Source organism: Eublepharis macularius, chromosome 12 (genome assembly GCF_028583425.1).
Source record: "Eublepharis macularius isolate TG4126 chromosome 12, MPM_Emac_v1.0, whole genome shotgun sequence".
NCBI lineage: Eukaryota > Metazoa > Chordata > Lepidosauria > Squamata > Eublepharidae > Eublepharis > Eublepharis macularius.
Genome location: NC_072801.1, coordinates 57,066,664 through 57,079,809, shown reverse-complemented (window position 1 = coordinate 57,079,809; position 13,146 = coordinate 57,066,664). Strand labels below are relative to the sequence as shown.

General features: G+C 43.8%; 1 protein-coding gene across 1 annotated transcript in view; it reads left to right on the top strand.

Annotated features, from left to right (window-relative positions):
- The window catches only part of LOC129339493 (vomeronasal type-2 receptor 26-like), a 35,809-nt gene extending 25,406 nt beyond the window's left edge, over nt 1–10,403 (top strand). Inside the window, exons 5-6 of the mRNA XM_054994072.1 lie at nt 3,291–3,417; nt 9,463–10,403. Of these exons, the coding sequence (XP_054850047.1) occupies nt 3,291–3,417; nt 9,463–10,403 (1,068 nt within the window). The remainder of the gene's footprint in view (nt 1–3,290; nt 3,418–9,462) is intronic.
- The last annotated feature ends 2,743 nt before the right edge of the window (nt 10,404–13,146 follow it).

The following is a 13,146-nucleotide window of genomic DNA, read 5'->3' as shown; positions in this document are numbered from 1 at the left end:
GGTCATTCACCTGGGAGTGAATGAGTGAACCTTGGCAGCGGAGCATGGCCCTTCTGATACAGGCTCAAACAGACTTGCATGCATAGATAAGGTGGTCTAGTGCGCTGGAGGAGAGGAGCAGTCCTCCACCTCATGCTCTGGTCATTCACCTGGGGGTAATGGCCTTGGCTGTGGGGCATGGCCCTTTCAATACAGGCTCATACAGATTTACATGCATAGGCAAGCTGTGCTGGCAGGGAGGAGCGGTCCTCCACCGCATGTTCTGATAATTCACCTGGGGGTATTGACCTTGGCTGCAGGGCATGGCCTTTCTGATACAGGCTCACACAGGCTTGCACATATAGGCAAGATGGCCTGGTGTGCTGGAGGAAAGGAGCAGTCCTCTGCCTCACATTTTGGTCATTCACCTGTTAGATAATGACTTTGGCTGTGCAGCATGGCCCTTCCAATACAGGCTCACACAGACTTGCAGTGCATAGGCAAGTAGTGGCCTGGTCATTTGAAGTTAATGTAGTCTGCAATGCTTCTGCATCATGTGTGGTGGGAAGTGTTGGACTCAAAGAGATTGAGATGGCTAGGCATAAAGCCAAGAGAGCCCTCTTTTAGGCATTGGGAGAGGGGTTGGTAATCTATCTGCCCCAACTGCAAATCATGGCCAAATTTGCTGACTTTGACAGAGCGGATGGAGTTCAGCTATTGGTGAAAGAGAACAAAATCTTCTGGAATGATATGCAGCAAGGGCTCAAGTTGGCTTCAAGCCACATGTGGGGGGCAAAGGCTAAAGCAGAGGCTTGGCCTTGCTGGTGGCAGGTGAGAAGTTGGGGAAAATTAGTGGACTGGTGAGCCCCCTTGGCGTATTCTCATTGGTGAGGAGCTGGGAGCTGTCAGGAGCAGCTGGCTGCTTTATGGCCCAGTTGTGAGGACAGACTGCCTGGTGGGAAACCCATGGACAAGCCAGTTCTCCCCCAGACTTCCTCCTTCAGAATGATCCCGAGATGGTATAATTGGTGTTAGGTCCAGTGATCGTGGTATTGGAGTAAATTTGGGGACAGAGTTAATATCTTGGTTTATTGCATACTCTGGTCCCAGAGTCCATGTCAGTGTTAGGAAGAACATGATTATGAGTGAGAAGTTCTTTAAGGTTAGGAGACTGCGGGCAAGAAAAGGTCTGCCTCCCAATGCTTGGGAGAGCATTATCCAGCATAAGTTTCAAGGGAGCTCTGACTCTTGAAAGCTTACACTCTGAAAATCTTGTTGGTCACTAAGGTGTCACTGGCTGAAAATCCTGCTGTTCTACTGCAGGAAAGAGGTGGGCGTGGACTGGAAAGCAGACCAAAATTTGACATGAACCAGCCTGGTTCAGTGTTCGTAAACCGGCAGGCTGTGGGGACACATTTTCTGTGGACCCAATGACTTTTGGGCCAGTCCATTGAACCATTGGTCCGTAATTCCAGATATCCCAGCCAGGCCGGGTCCCAGCCATGCACATGGATGGCTTGCACCTGGAGCAGTGGGGGGGCTCACCCAGATAGGTCAGGGCAGAGGTCTAGGAGTGACCCCCGGGCCTGGCCTGTACTGTTAGTTAGACCCTTGCCGTGTTGACAATTATGTTGCTGTAATTTAATAAATCCGTCCTTTAGTTCTCAACTCTCATGTCTGCCTTTTCATTCTGAAGTGGGTGGGGTGGGGGGCAAATGGTAGATGTTTTTTTTCACAGATGATGTTGGATTTCTAACATTTAGGTCTCAAAACATAGCTTTTCTTGTTTTAAAAAAACAACAATACTGTTATAAGGTAACAGAATGGCTGTGCTACTCACACACGATCATTTAGAAGCCAGTGGCTAGTTCTAAGGCATGAACATTTATTTTTGGATGAATTGGGGTTTCCATGGGCAACCATAGCTGCCAGTGCAAATTGTTTGTGTATGTCTGGAGACAACCAGAGTTTTGGGCCATTACGTGAGACAGAATGTTCCAATTCCCTTCATATTTGGCACTGAAACTCTTAAAATCATCCAGAAGTGGGTAATCAATTTTGAAAGTGCTAGCTTTAGTTTTGGATGACTTATGTCTGCCCAGGCAAAACTTAATGTTCATAGCAAATAACATTATGGGGGGTTCTGCAGATAACCCAGACTAGGATTCCCTTCCTTCCAGTACAAAAAACACAAAGGTGTGGTTTTCTATTGATTACATGGGCTGTGATGTTCCAATTAACTTCACATTTGTTAATGAACTGTCACAGCTAGAGATGGGCACGAACCGCATTACGAACTTCAAAAACCCACGAAATTGGCGATCACACGATCGTGAACCAGTGGTTCGTGATTGTCCACGGCCAACGAACCAGAGTTCGGGAGAGGCCTGGTTCAGTGCGTTCGGCTGCGGTTCGGGAAGCCAGACACTCAGGTGCCAGCAATCAATTCCCCTGGCAACAGAGCCGGGGGAATGCCTGAACTCTGTCTGCACTCCTTCTGTTGCCCTGGAAACCCAAATGGAAGCCCAGCTTACCTTGATCTGCAGGTCTTCCTTCCAACCACGGAGCTGCAAAGTGGTTACAAGTTGGGAGAAGACACCCAGGGGAGGGAGGGGGAAGGGGGTGTTCTGTAGCCACGGGCAATCCAATCTCATCCCTGCAAACCCTGATATGCAGCTCTGATGGCCAAACACAGACCTCCTGCATTGCTCAATGGGACCTGTGCTTATAAATAGCCATGGGCTCCCAGGCTGGGTTTCACTTTCAGCGAGCAGTGGAGTGGGACAGAACTCTTGCTTGCCACTTGCTAGCCTTTGAGGAGAGAGACTGAGATTATATTTGAGCTTGGATTTTTGTGGGAGTTTCCTGGGGGCCTTGGATTGGAGAGGGTATAACTGCAAGATCCCTTTTGCAATCTTGTTCAAACTTGGGTGATGGCTGTAGGAGAGCTTGCAAAACACTCTCCAGGAATATGGGCTCTCTGTGCCACGGGGACCGTTCTGCACACCACAAACCGCGAACTGTGAACTGGTTCGGCAACAGAAAATGTTCGTTGCGGTTCGTGATCTTGGGATCGGCGGCAGCACTGAACCATGAACCGCTGGTTCATTAAATTTTTTTCGTTCATGCCTATGTCTAGTCACGGCTACCCTGAAGCCTGTGGTCAATTTTGAGACTTCTAGCTTTGTCTTCTGTGGAGTTATGTCTGTCACGGGTGGACAGAGGGATCCTTTAATTTACATATATAACTTTAAGGATTCCAGACAATTAGAATCAATATAGTCTTTCTCACCTGTCACTTTCTTGATTAGGCGCTGCCTATTTCTGTATGTAGTGAGAGTTGCCATCCTGGCTACAGCAAGCAAGTGAAGGAGGGAGAGGAATCTTGTTGCTATGATTGCATCCCATGCCCAGAAGGGAAGATTTCAGACCAGAAGAGTAATAAATGTCCGGGGTCTGAGTCCCAGCCCCCAGACTTGCCAGGAGGGAGCAGTGGGAGGCAACCGGGAGGCAGTGGCCCTACCACCCCAGCCAGCAACCAGGTCCAGAACCTGCCCACTCCAGGGGGAAGGGTCGAAAGGCCAAAGCCTCAGAGGGCTGGAGGGAGCAGGGAGAGACCAGCCAGTTCCACCCTCCCGGGGGAAGAGAGGGGGCTAAGCAGGACACAGGAAAAGGGCCAAGGCAGGGGGAATAGGGACCCAGCAGCAGCCCAAACAGAGCCCTTACCAGCCAAGGAGGAGAAGCAGCCACTACAGCCCAGAGCCACACCCCGGCTAGAGGACAGCAGCCTGGCTCAGGAGTTGCTAGGTGTCAAGCCCCTCCAGGTGGAGCTGCCACAGGCATTCTGGGGGAGGAGATGGGTAGCCCCGCCCAGCATCAATGAGCAGGCAGCCCAGAAGCCAGCTGGGGCAGCTCCTCACGAGCAAGGCCAGGCATGCTCAGCAGCACAGAAACCGGCTGGGGCAGTTCCTCGTGAGCAAGGCCAAGGAGACCTCAGCTGGGGATGGCTCGCATTCAACCCCACCCTGCCAGCAAGGCAAGGAAGCCAAGAAGGGATTAGTGGTAGGAGGGAAACACCTGAGGGAAGGCACAGCTGGGCCAAGTCAGGAGAGGGAACAAGCCTAGAAGGAGGGCGGGGCAGGGAAAGGAAACCCTATATAAGGTGGCTAGGAAGAGCTCTGAGGTGGTGGGGGTGAGTAAGGAGAGATGGTATGGAGTGAGAGCGGAGGCTTGGAGGAGAGTTCTGGGAGAAGGAGATGATGGAGGACACAGAGGGTAAGCAGACCAGGCTGAGCAGGCCAGCAAGTGGATTGAGAGGGAGTTGGGGTGATGTATACTGCCCCTCCTTCCACAGAGCAGGGTCCTGCAGCATCCCTGGTGCCCCTCTGATGTCAGGGCTGGCCCAGCTGGGGCCCCGCCCAGAGGTGGCAGCGACAAGCCCTGACAATAAACATGTACACATTGATCAGTCAGGTTGGCTGTGGTCCATAAGAAAATGCTTTTAAAACCATAAACATATGGTGACTATGTAGGTTCACATTTTGAACACCAATTGCAAGGCTGGGGAGATATAGGCTGAGAGGAAACCTTGAGATGTGTATATAGATTTCCTGTCTCAAATGAATAATGGTAGAAAGTTCTGATGAGAAATGAAGACATATTTCTGTGTTGGGGCTGAGTTGTTCATTGCATTTCCAAAACTTGCATTGTTCCTTAATCTTCAGTGAATATTCCTAGAAGGAAAAGGAGCCTGCCAGCTTTTATTTTACTTATACCAAAAAGCTTTCCCGCCAAAACAATAATTACATGCTGTATAGTAAAGTTACTAAGTGAGTATAACATTCCACGCAGCTCCACTCAGTTGATCCAGCAATCCTCACAGGAAATAGAAAAAGACACAATGGGCTAGTGCTAATAGTCATATGTGGTGGGAGATATTAAGACAGAAGAAAACAACATGGAACTACACGGAAAGGAACTGTTATTTCATGAACTGTGTGTGTGTGTGTTATGTGCCGTCAAGTCGTCTCCGACCTATGGCGACCCTATGAATGAAATACCTCCAAAATGTTCTCTCTCTAACAGATCTACTCAGATCCTGCAAACTGGAGGACGTGGCTTCTTTTATTGAGTCAAGCCATCTTGTTTTAGATGGTGACCCTATGAATGAAAGACCTCCAAAATGTTCTCTCTCTAACAGACCTACTCAGATCCTGCAAACTGGAGGATGTGGCTTCTTTTATTGAGTCAAGCCATCTTGTTTTAGGTCTTCCTCTTTTCCTGCTGCCTTCCACTTTTCCTAGCATTATTGACTTTTCCAGAAAATCGTGTCTTCTCATGATGTGACCAAAGTACAATAGCTTTAGTCTTGTCATTTTAGCTTCTAAGGAGAATTCAGGCTTGATTTGATCTAATACCCACTTATGTGTCTTTTTGGCTGTCCATGGTGTCCGCAAAACTCTCCTCCAGTACCACATTTCAAATGAATCAATTTTTTTCCTGTCAGCTTTCTTTACCGTCCAACTTTCACATTCATTCATGGCAATGGGGAATACTATAGTTTGGATTATCTTGATCTTGGTTCCCAGAGAGACATCTTTATCTTTAAGGATCTTATCTAGCTCCCTCACAGCTGCTCTTCCAAGTCTCAATCTTCTTCTGATTTCTTCCTTGCAGTCTCCCTGTTGGTTGATGATTGAGCCAAGGAATAGAAAATCTTGAACAACTTCAATTTCCTCATTGTCAACGTTAAAATTGTGTAGTTCCTCAGTAGTCATTACTTTTGTCTTCTTGATGTTCAGTTGTAATCCTGCTTTGGCGCTTTCCCCTTTAAACTTCATCAGTAGTCATTTTAAGTCTTCACTATTTTCTGCTAGTAATGTGATGTCATCTGCATATCTCAGATCGTTAATGTTCCTCCCACCAATTTTCACTTCTCCTCCTTCTAGAACTAATCCAGCTTTCCTTATGATATACTCTGCGTAGAGGTTGAACAGGTAGGGAGATAATATGCATCCTTGTCTGACACCCTTGCCAATTGGAAACCATTCTGTTTCCCCATATTCTGGCCTGACAGTAGTCTCTTGTCCAGAGTACAGATTGCGCATCAAAATAATCAGATGTTGTGGAACCCACATTTCTTTTAAGACTCTCCATAGCTTTTCATGATCTACACAGTCAAAAGCTTTGCTGTAATCTATAAAACACAGGCTGATTTTCTTCTGAAATTCCCTAGTATGTTCCATTAGCCATTGTAAATTTGCAATGTGATCTCTGGTGCCTCTTCCTTTTCTGAATCCAGCTTGAACATCTGGCATTTCTCATTCCACATATGGTAAGAGTCTTTTGCTGTATATTTTGAGCATCACTTTGCTTGCATGGGAGATTAATGCAATTGTCCGATAGTTGCTGCACTCCTTGGCATCCCCTTTTTGGGGGATTGGAATGTAGACTGAGCATTTCCAGTTGGTGGACCATTGTTTTGTTTTCCATATTTGTTGGCATATTCTTGTTAAGATTCTGATGGACTCCATTTCTGTGGCTTGAAATAGCTCTATGGGTATTCCATCTACTCCAGGTGCTTTGTTTCTCTCAATTGCTTTGAGTGCAGCTTTTACTTCACTTTCTAGGATTTCTGGTTCTTCATCACAAGATTCTTCTTCGAAAGTATCTGTCATCCGTCCATCTCTTTTGTATAGTTCCTCAGTGTATTGCTTCCATCTTTCCTTTATTTTGTCCTGATCAGATATTGTATTTCCATATTGATCTTTCAGCATCCCAAACCGTGGTTTGAATTTCCCTTTGATTTCTCGGATCTTTTGGAACAAATCTCTTGTTCTTCCTTTTTTGTTGTTCTCTTCTATTTCTTTGCACTGGTTATTATAATAGATTTCTTTGTCTCTGCATGCAAGCTGCTGAAAAGCTGCATTTAGAGGTTTGACCCTATTTCTGTTGCCTTTTGCTTTTGCTTCTCGTCTATCTTTAGCAATTTTAAGAGTTTCCTCAGGCATCCATTTAGGCTTCTCCTTTCTTTTGGCTACAGGGATAGTCTTTGCACATTCTTCCTTGATAATATCTCTAGTTTCAGCCCATAGTTCTTCTGGCTCACAATCAATTAAACTTAGTATTGCAAATTTGTTCCTTACCTGCTTTAAAATTTGTTCCTTACCTGCTTTAAAATTTAAAATTCTTCAGGAATGTTATTTAGATTGTATCTTGGCACTATGATTCTTTTGGTGTTTCTCTTCAGCTTTATTCTAATTTTTGATAGTAGCAACTCGTGATCTGTATTGCAATCAGTTCTTGGTCTTGTTTTAGCTGAGAGAATAGAGCTTCTCCATCTACTGCTTCCAATTATGTAATCTATTTAGTTCCTGTATTGTTCACCTGGTGATTTCCACGTATACAATCGCCTTTTTGGTTGCCTGAAGCAAGTATTAGCAATGAACAGGTTGTTGGCTTCACAAAATTCTACTGCTACTGCCCAGTAGCTAAACTTCAAGGATTCTTCTGCTCCCATCACCTTTGGAACATTCAATTCTCTTCTGCCCATTTGACCATTGATTCTTGAAGGGGGTGGATACATCTTAGTCTGGTGTCTCAGCTTTGACCATTCCGCCTTGAGTGACTCTTCCAGAAGTTTAGACTCTTGATCAAGCCTGTGCTCCTGATGGTGCTGCTCTCAGGCTCACTGGCACACTCAAACCCCCTCACTGCATGAAGGTGTGTATCCAAGAAGAGGTTCACAAACTGTATCTTGAGAGAATTACTGGACTCGAAAACTATCAATACTACTGATGTGCATGTATGATTTTGAGGTCCAGTGAACTTTGTAAGAATTCTGTAAGAAGTTTGTGACTTTGTTTACTGTGTGTTAATAAGATTTGGAAATGTATGGAATGTTATATTCGCTTAGTAACTTTACTATATAGCATTAACTACAGCACAGAGCATTTTACACATTCTATTGTTCATTATGTTATTTACGTTGTGAATTTAGTAGCATTGAGCAAAGATTGTTGATTGTGTCAATATTGTTTTTTGGGGAAAGCTTTTTAGCATAGATTTTGTCAGAGTGGCTCCCCCTCGTTGAGCCTCTTTGGTTGCATATTGTGAGCTCTTATTTTATGTCATGACATTTCAGCAACACTCTGGGATATTTGGAGGCTTCACTGTGGCACCCATAGCCCAATGAAACTCTAATTCTTACAGACCTTAGAACTCTAGAGACTATTTTGTATTCTAATGAGCTGTAACTTGCATCATCTCCCTGCCACATTTCTGAATACCAGCAGTTTTAAGGTTAAAATATCCTGAAACATACATAGAAGACAATTAAAATGTTGGTAAGTTTTCATCATATTTTGATATTTGCTTTTTTCAGATACGAATAACTGCTTTCTTACCTGTCACTTTCTTGATTAGGTGTTGCCTATTTCTGTATGTAGTAAGGGTTGCCATCATGGCTACAGCAAGCAAGTGAAGGAGGGAAAGCAATTTTGTTGCTATGTTTGCATCCCATGCCCAGAAGGGAAGATTTCAGACCAAGAGGGTAAGAAACATGTACACATTGATTGGTCACCTTTCTGAGTTGGGGCTGAGTTGCTTGTTGCAGTTCCAAAACTTGGATAGTTCCTTGAACTGCTGAGAATATTCCCTGAAGTAAAAGGAGGCTGCCAACTTTTATGTCCCGAATCACACTTACAGTGTGATCCTAAGCAGAGTTTGAAAATGGGCCGAGACTAGGGGTATCCAGGGCCAGGTTGTTTCGGGTTTACCAAAGCGGGAAAAAATTGGGGAAAATAATTTGGGATTAATTTGGGAATTTGGGCAAGCCGCTTCTGAATTATGGTATTTTACTCGCTTCAGTATGCTCCGTTAATATTTGGAGCCCCCACCCCCACTTCCCCCTCCCCCTGGGGCAACCCCTCCATTGGCATCGGTGTCAGCATCGCATGGCCGTGGTGGCCATGGTGGTGGCGCCACTCGGCATTGGCTGTGGCATCATCGTCATCACGCAGTTGTGGCAGCTGCAGTGACAGCATTGCTCGGTGGTGTCGGCTTCTCTCAGCATTGTCAGCATCGTCGTTGCTCATCGGCATCTGCGTTGTGGATGTTGTCGTCGCTTGGTGGCGTCGCCATTGCTCGGTGGCAGTGGTGGCCTGGAGCCAGCCAGCTCCCCTGCTGCTGCACTGCCTCCTGCCGCACTGCCGCCTCTGCCGCTCAATGGCCCACAGGCGGCGGGGAGGGCCGGAGCCACTGCTGATCATGAGGCCAAGGTAAGTGGGGGCAGGGGTAGATGGGGGTGGGGGGCTGTTTTGATGGTGTTTAAAGGACCCTGCCGCTGCTTGCAAGCAGCAGTGGGGCCGTTTATACTAAGCCCCGAAACATACATGGAGCCTGAAACATACATAGGAGACAGTTACAATATGTTGGTAAGTTTTTCATCATATTTTGATTGTAATCTGAATGTTTTTTTTTCAGACATGAATGATTGCTATAAATGCCCAGATGAAAAATTTGCAAGCAAAAATCAGGATTTATGTATTCCCAAGGATGTCTCTTTCTTGTCTTATGAAGAACCTTTAGGAGTCAGCTTAGCCTTTTTTGCTCTCTCTCTCTCTTTGATCACAGCTCTGGTGTTGGGAACATTTATAAAGCACCAGAACACTCCCATTGTCAAAGCAAACAACCGGAGCCTCACCTACACTCTCCTCATCTCCCTTCTGCTCTGCTTCCTTTCTGCCCTGCTGTTCATTGGCCAGCCTGAGGTGGTGACCTGCTGCCTCCGCCAAACTGCCTTTGGCACCATCTTTTCAGTGGCCATTTCTTGCATACTGGCAAAGACCATCACTGTGGTCCTGGCTTTCATGGCTACCAAACCAGGAAGCAGGATGAGGAAATGGGTGGGGAAAAGACTGGCCAACTCCATCGTTCTTTCCTGCTCCCTTGTCCAAGGAGGCATTTGTGCTGTGTGGCTAGCAACGTCTCCTCCGTTCTCAGATGTTGACATGCACTCAGTCACTGAAGAACTAATACTGGAATGTAATGAAGGGTCTGTGGTTCTGTTTTACTGTATGTTAGGATATCTGGGGTTCCTGACTTTTGTTAGCTTCACTGTAGCCTTTCTAGCTAGGAAGCTGCCTGATACTTTCAATGAAGCCAAGTTTATCACCTTCAGCATGATGGTCTTTTGTAGTGTGTGGTTATCCTTTGTTCCAACCTACTTGAGCACGAAAGGAAAATATATGGTAGCTGTGGAGATCTTCTCTATCTTATCTTCCAGCGCTAGTTTACTTAGTTTAATTTTCTTCCCAAAGTGCTATATCATTTGGTTGCGGCCTGACTTAAACAACAGGGAAGGATTAATAAGGGAAAAAAACAAAACAAATGACTGTCATTTGCTCTCTCCGGTATCTTTCTGAGATTTTTTCACTATAGCTGTAGTTTCTTGGCTATCAAACTATAAAGCAGCATCAGGCAGTATGTTGGGAAATGACTGGGCAGTTCCATTGTTCTATTGCATCTAATCTGCTTTGTTTTAATATCATATTAGAATCCCTATCAGCAAAGAGGCGGGACTGCTTTTTACCTATTTCAGTAATCACCAGTATATATCTATTCACTAAAATCAGTATGTTATTGGTATAACCTAAGTTAAAATGAGACAGCCTAAAGTGACTACAACCACTTAAACCCATTTAAAAGAGTTTAAAAGAGCCTTAAAAGAAAATTAACATTTATAAAAACAGGGAAGTCAAAATCCAGTGATTATCAACCAGTTATCTAAGTAAATGAATAAATGTAGCTTACTCAGTGCTCCCTAGTTATAAAAGTACATAATGTAACATAACAGAAATAAGAAAAACAAAGCTGAGCTATCCTCTTAGTTCCACCAGAAATGAATAAATCTTTCACCTAACTACATATAAGTAGCATGAAGAGGAAAATAAAAGAAACAGCAGGAGGAGGTTTCAGAAAACAATAAACTATTTACGAGTTGGAGCTCTAAGTAAACACAGCAAATGAACAGCTGCAGCAGAAACAGTAGCAGCAGCTTTAATCAGTTAAAAAAAAAACTTCTCCATGCTATGTGTATAGCTTCTGAGGGTACCTGAGATAAAATTGTGGAGATAGCTTTTGCTTCTCGCTTATAAAACAGACAAAATAAAAGTTTGTCCCCTCCCTTTACCAGAAGAAGGGGGGAAGAATTAAAAACAAGATTAAAAGAAAACTATTTAAAATAAAAGCTAAAATCGATTAAAATATGCTAAAACAAAACTCCTCTGTAATGGAGTACAGCCTAGAAACACCAAACCAACTCAGCTGCATCATCCCTATGCTTAGGCATTTGTATTAAGAAAAATCACACAGATGATGGAATCTCTTTTCCAAACTACTCCAAGTCCCCTGGGCAATATTCCTTTGTCTTTTAAAAGCCACTGCAAAATTTTGGCCCAAATGTCTGTATGATAATCCTTTCTAATGTAGGGAACTGCTAGCCCATTATACGATTTTCCATGCAATATTATACTAATTCTGTTTTCATGAAGTTTATGGTTCCATATAAACTTAACTATCAATCCATGCTATTTATTCAGGAGAGTCAAAATGCAAGGAAAATGCTGCATCAAAAATAATACCACTGGTAGAAATATACGCTTGATGGCAGAAATCCTGCCCAACAAGGAAAACTTTAATGTAATAAGACAGAATGTAGCTGGAAGAAGGTGGGACAAAGACCTGGGAGACCCAAGTTCAATCCTCATTCAGCCAGTAAACTGAAGGGATGACTTTTGGCTGTCGCTCTTTTTCAGCCTAACTGAAAATTGTACCACTACTTTTTTAAATATACCAAGATACTTGAGGATTGTTTAAATTCTAAACTTCAGGCTTATACTAAGATTCACCTGGTGTTCTGGTAGATCAGCTAACTTCAAACAACAGTTGTGAAATTCTGGCTCTTTTCTTCATGTGAGCCATTCTAAATCTCCCTTGGAATTTAACTAAGTGAAATAGAAAAACTCTCTTCAGAAGTAATAAATGTGTTTTATGCTTATGTAAAGGTTTTCATTGGATTATTGCATACAGCTATTTTACAGTCTGGATTTATTGATCTTGCCTTTCCATGCTTCATTATCTTCTAAGGGGAATAAAGATTTTTCTTATTTAACAGTCTTTCCCCCTTATTCTTTTGGACTGCTTCCCCAAACTGGCACTCCAGTATACATAGGTAGGTTATCCTAAAGATAATTAGTCAGGATGTGCATGTATGGTCTCATACATGTAAAAGGACATGTTTGAATGTTATAGATCCCACATGGGTACTTATTTGGGTATTATCTTTTAACTAGAGTGCCTAAAAATGATTCTGTTACTCTTTCTGTAGCAGAATATATAGGGGCAAATACCAGAAAAATGACATTTTGTAAGGTTCTTCACTATTTTCTGCTTAAGGTGATAGCTGTACGAACAGTGTAGACAGACTAAAGAGCCTGGCAGACACTACTGAAAAACTCACAATAGCACAATTCATCCCACCAAGTCCTTCTTCAGTAGTCACACTAATTAGAAAATACATACGGAGAAAGGAGATTGTCCAAAAGACTTGAAGATTTTGCAACAGACTTCTGATTATAGCTTGAGGTTCATTTTTATTTCATTTGAAAGTTAGTTAGATCTGTAACTACACTTCACTGTTGATGATAAGGTTTGTCCTGTTGGAGAGTTTGAGGAATGTTTCTGGGCAGACTAGACTACTCTGTAGAAAAAGAGAAAAAAAGAAAGGAGATGTAAATGGGGGAATAAAGACGGTGGAGAAAAGAAAGATGGCCCACATAAAGGGCAAAGGAATAAAACATTTTGTTCTAAACCTTCCCTTGTGTTTTTCACTGGCATGTATCAAGAAGATACAAACCACGTTCAATTTTTAAATGCAGCCACATCTATCTGTATCCTGCACTCAAAGAGATTAGCTCATGGATGAAAGAGTTCCCTTTTGCTCTGCCTTCAGGCCATGGTCTTGTGCTTTGGTGTCCTTGAGATTATTGTGATTTACTTACAGCCCAATCCAAAAGGCTGATCCTGCACCTATGCACGCACACTGGTGTAATAGCAACACTGCTCAACTGCTACCTAAGGGCTTTGGCAGATGAACCACTCCAGCAC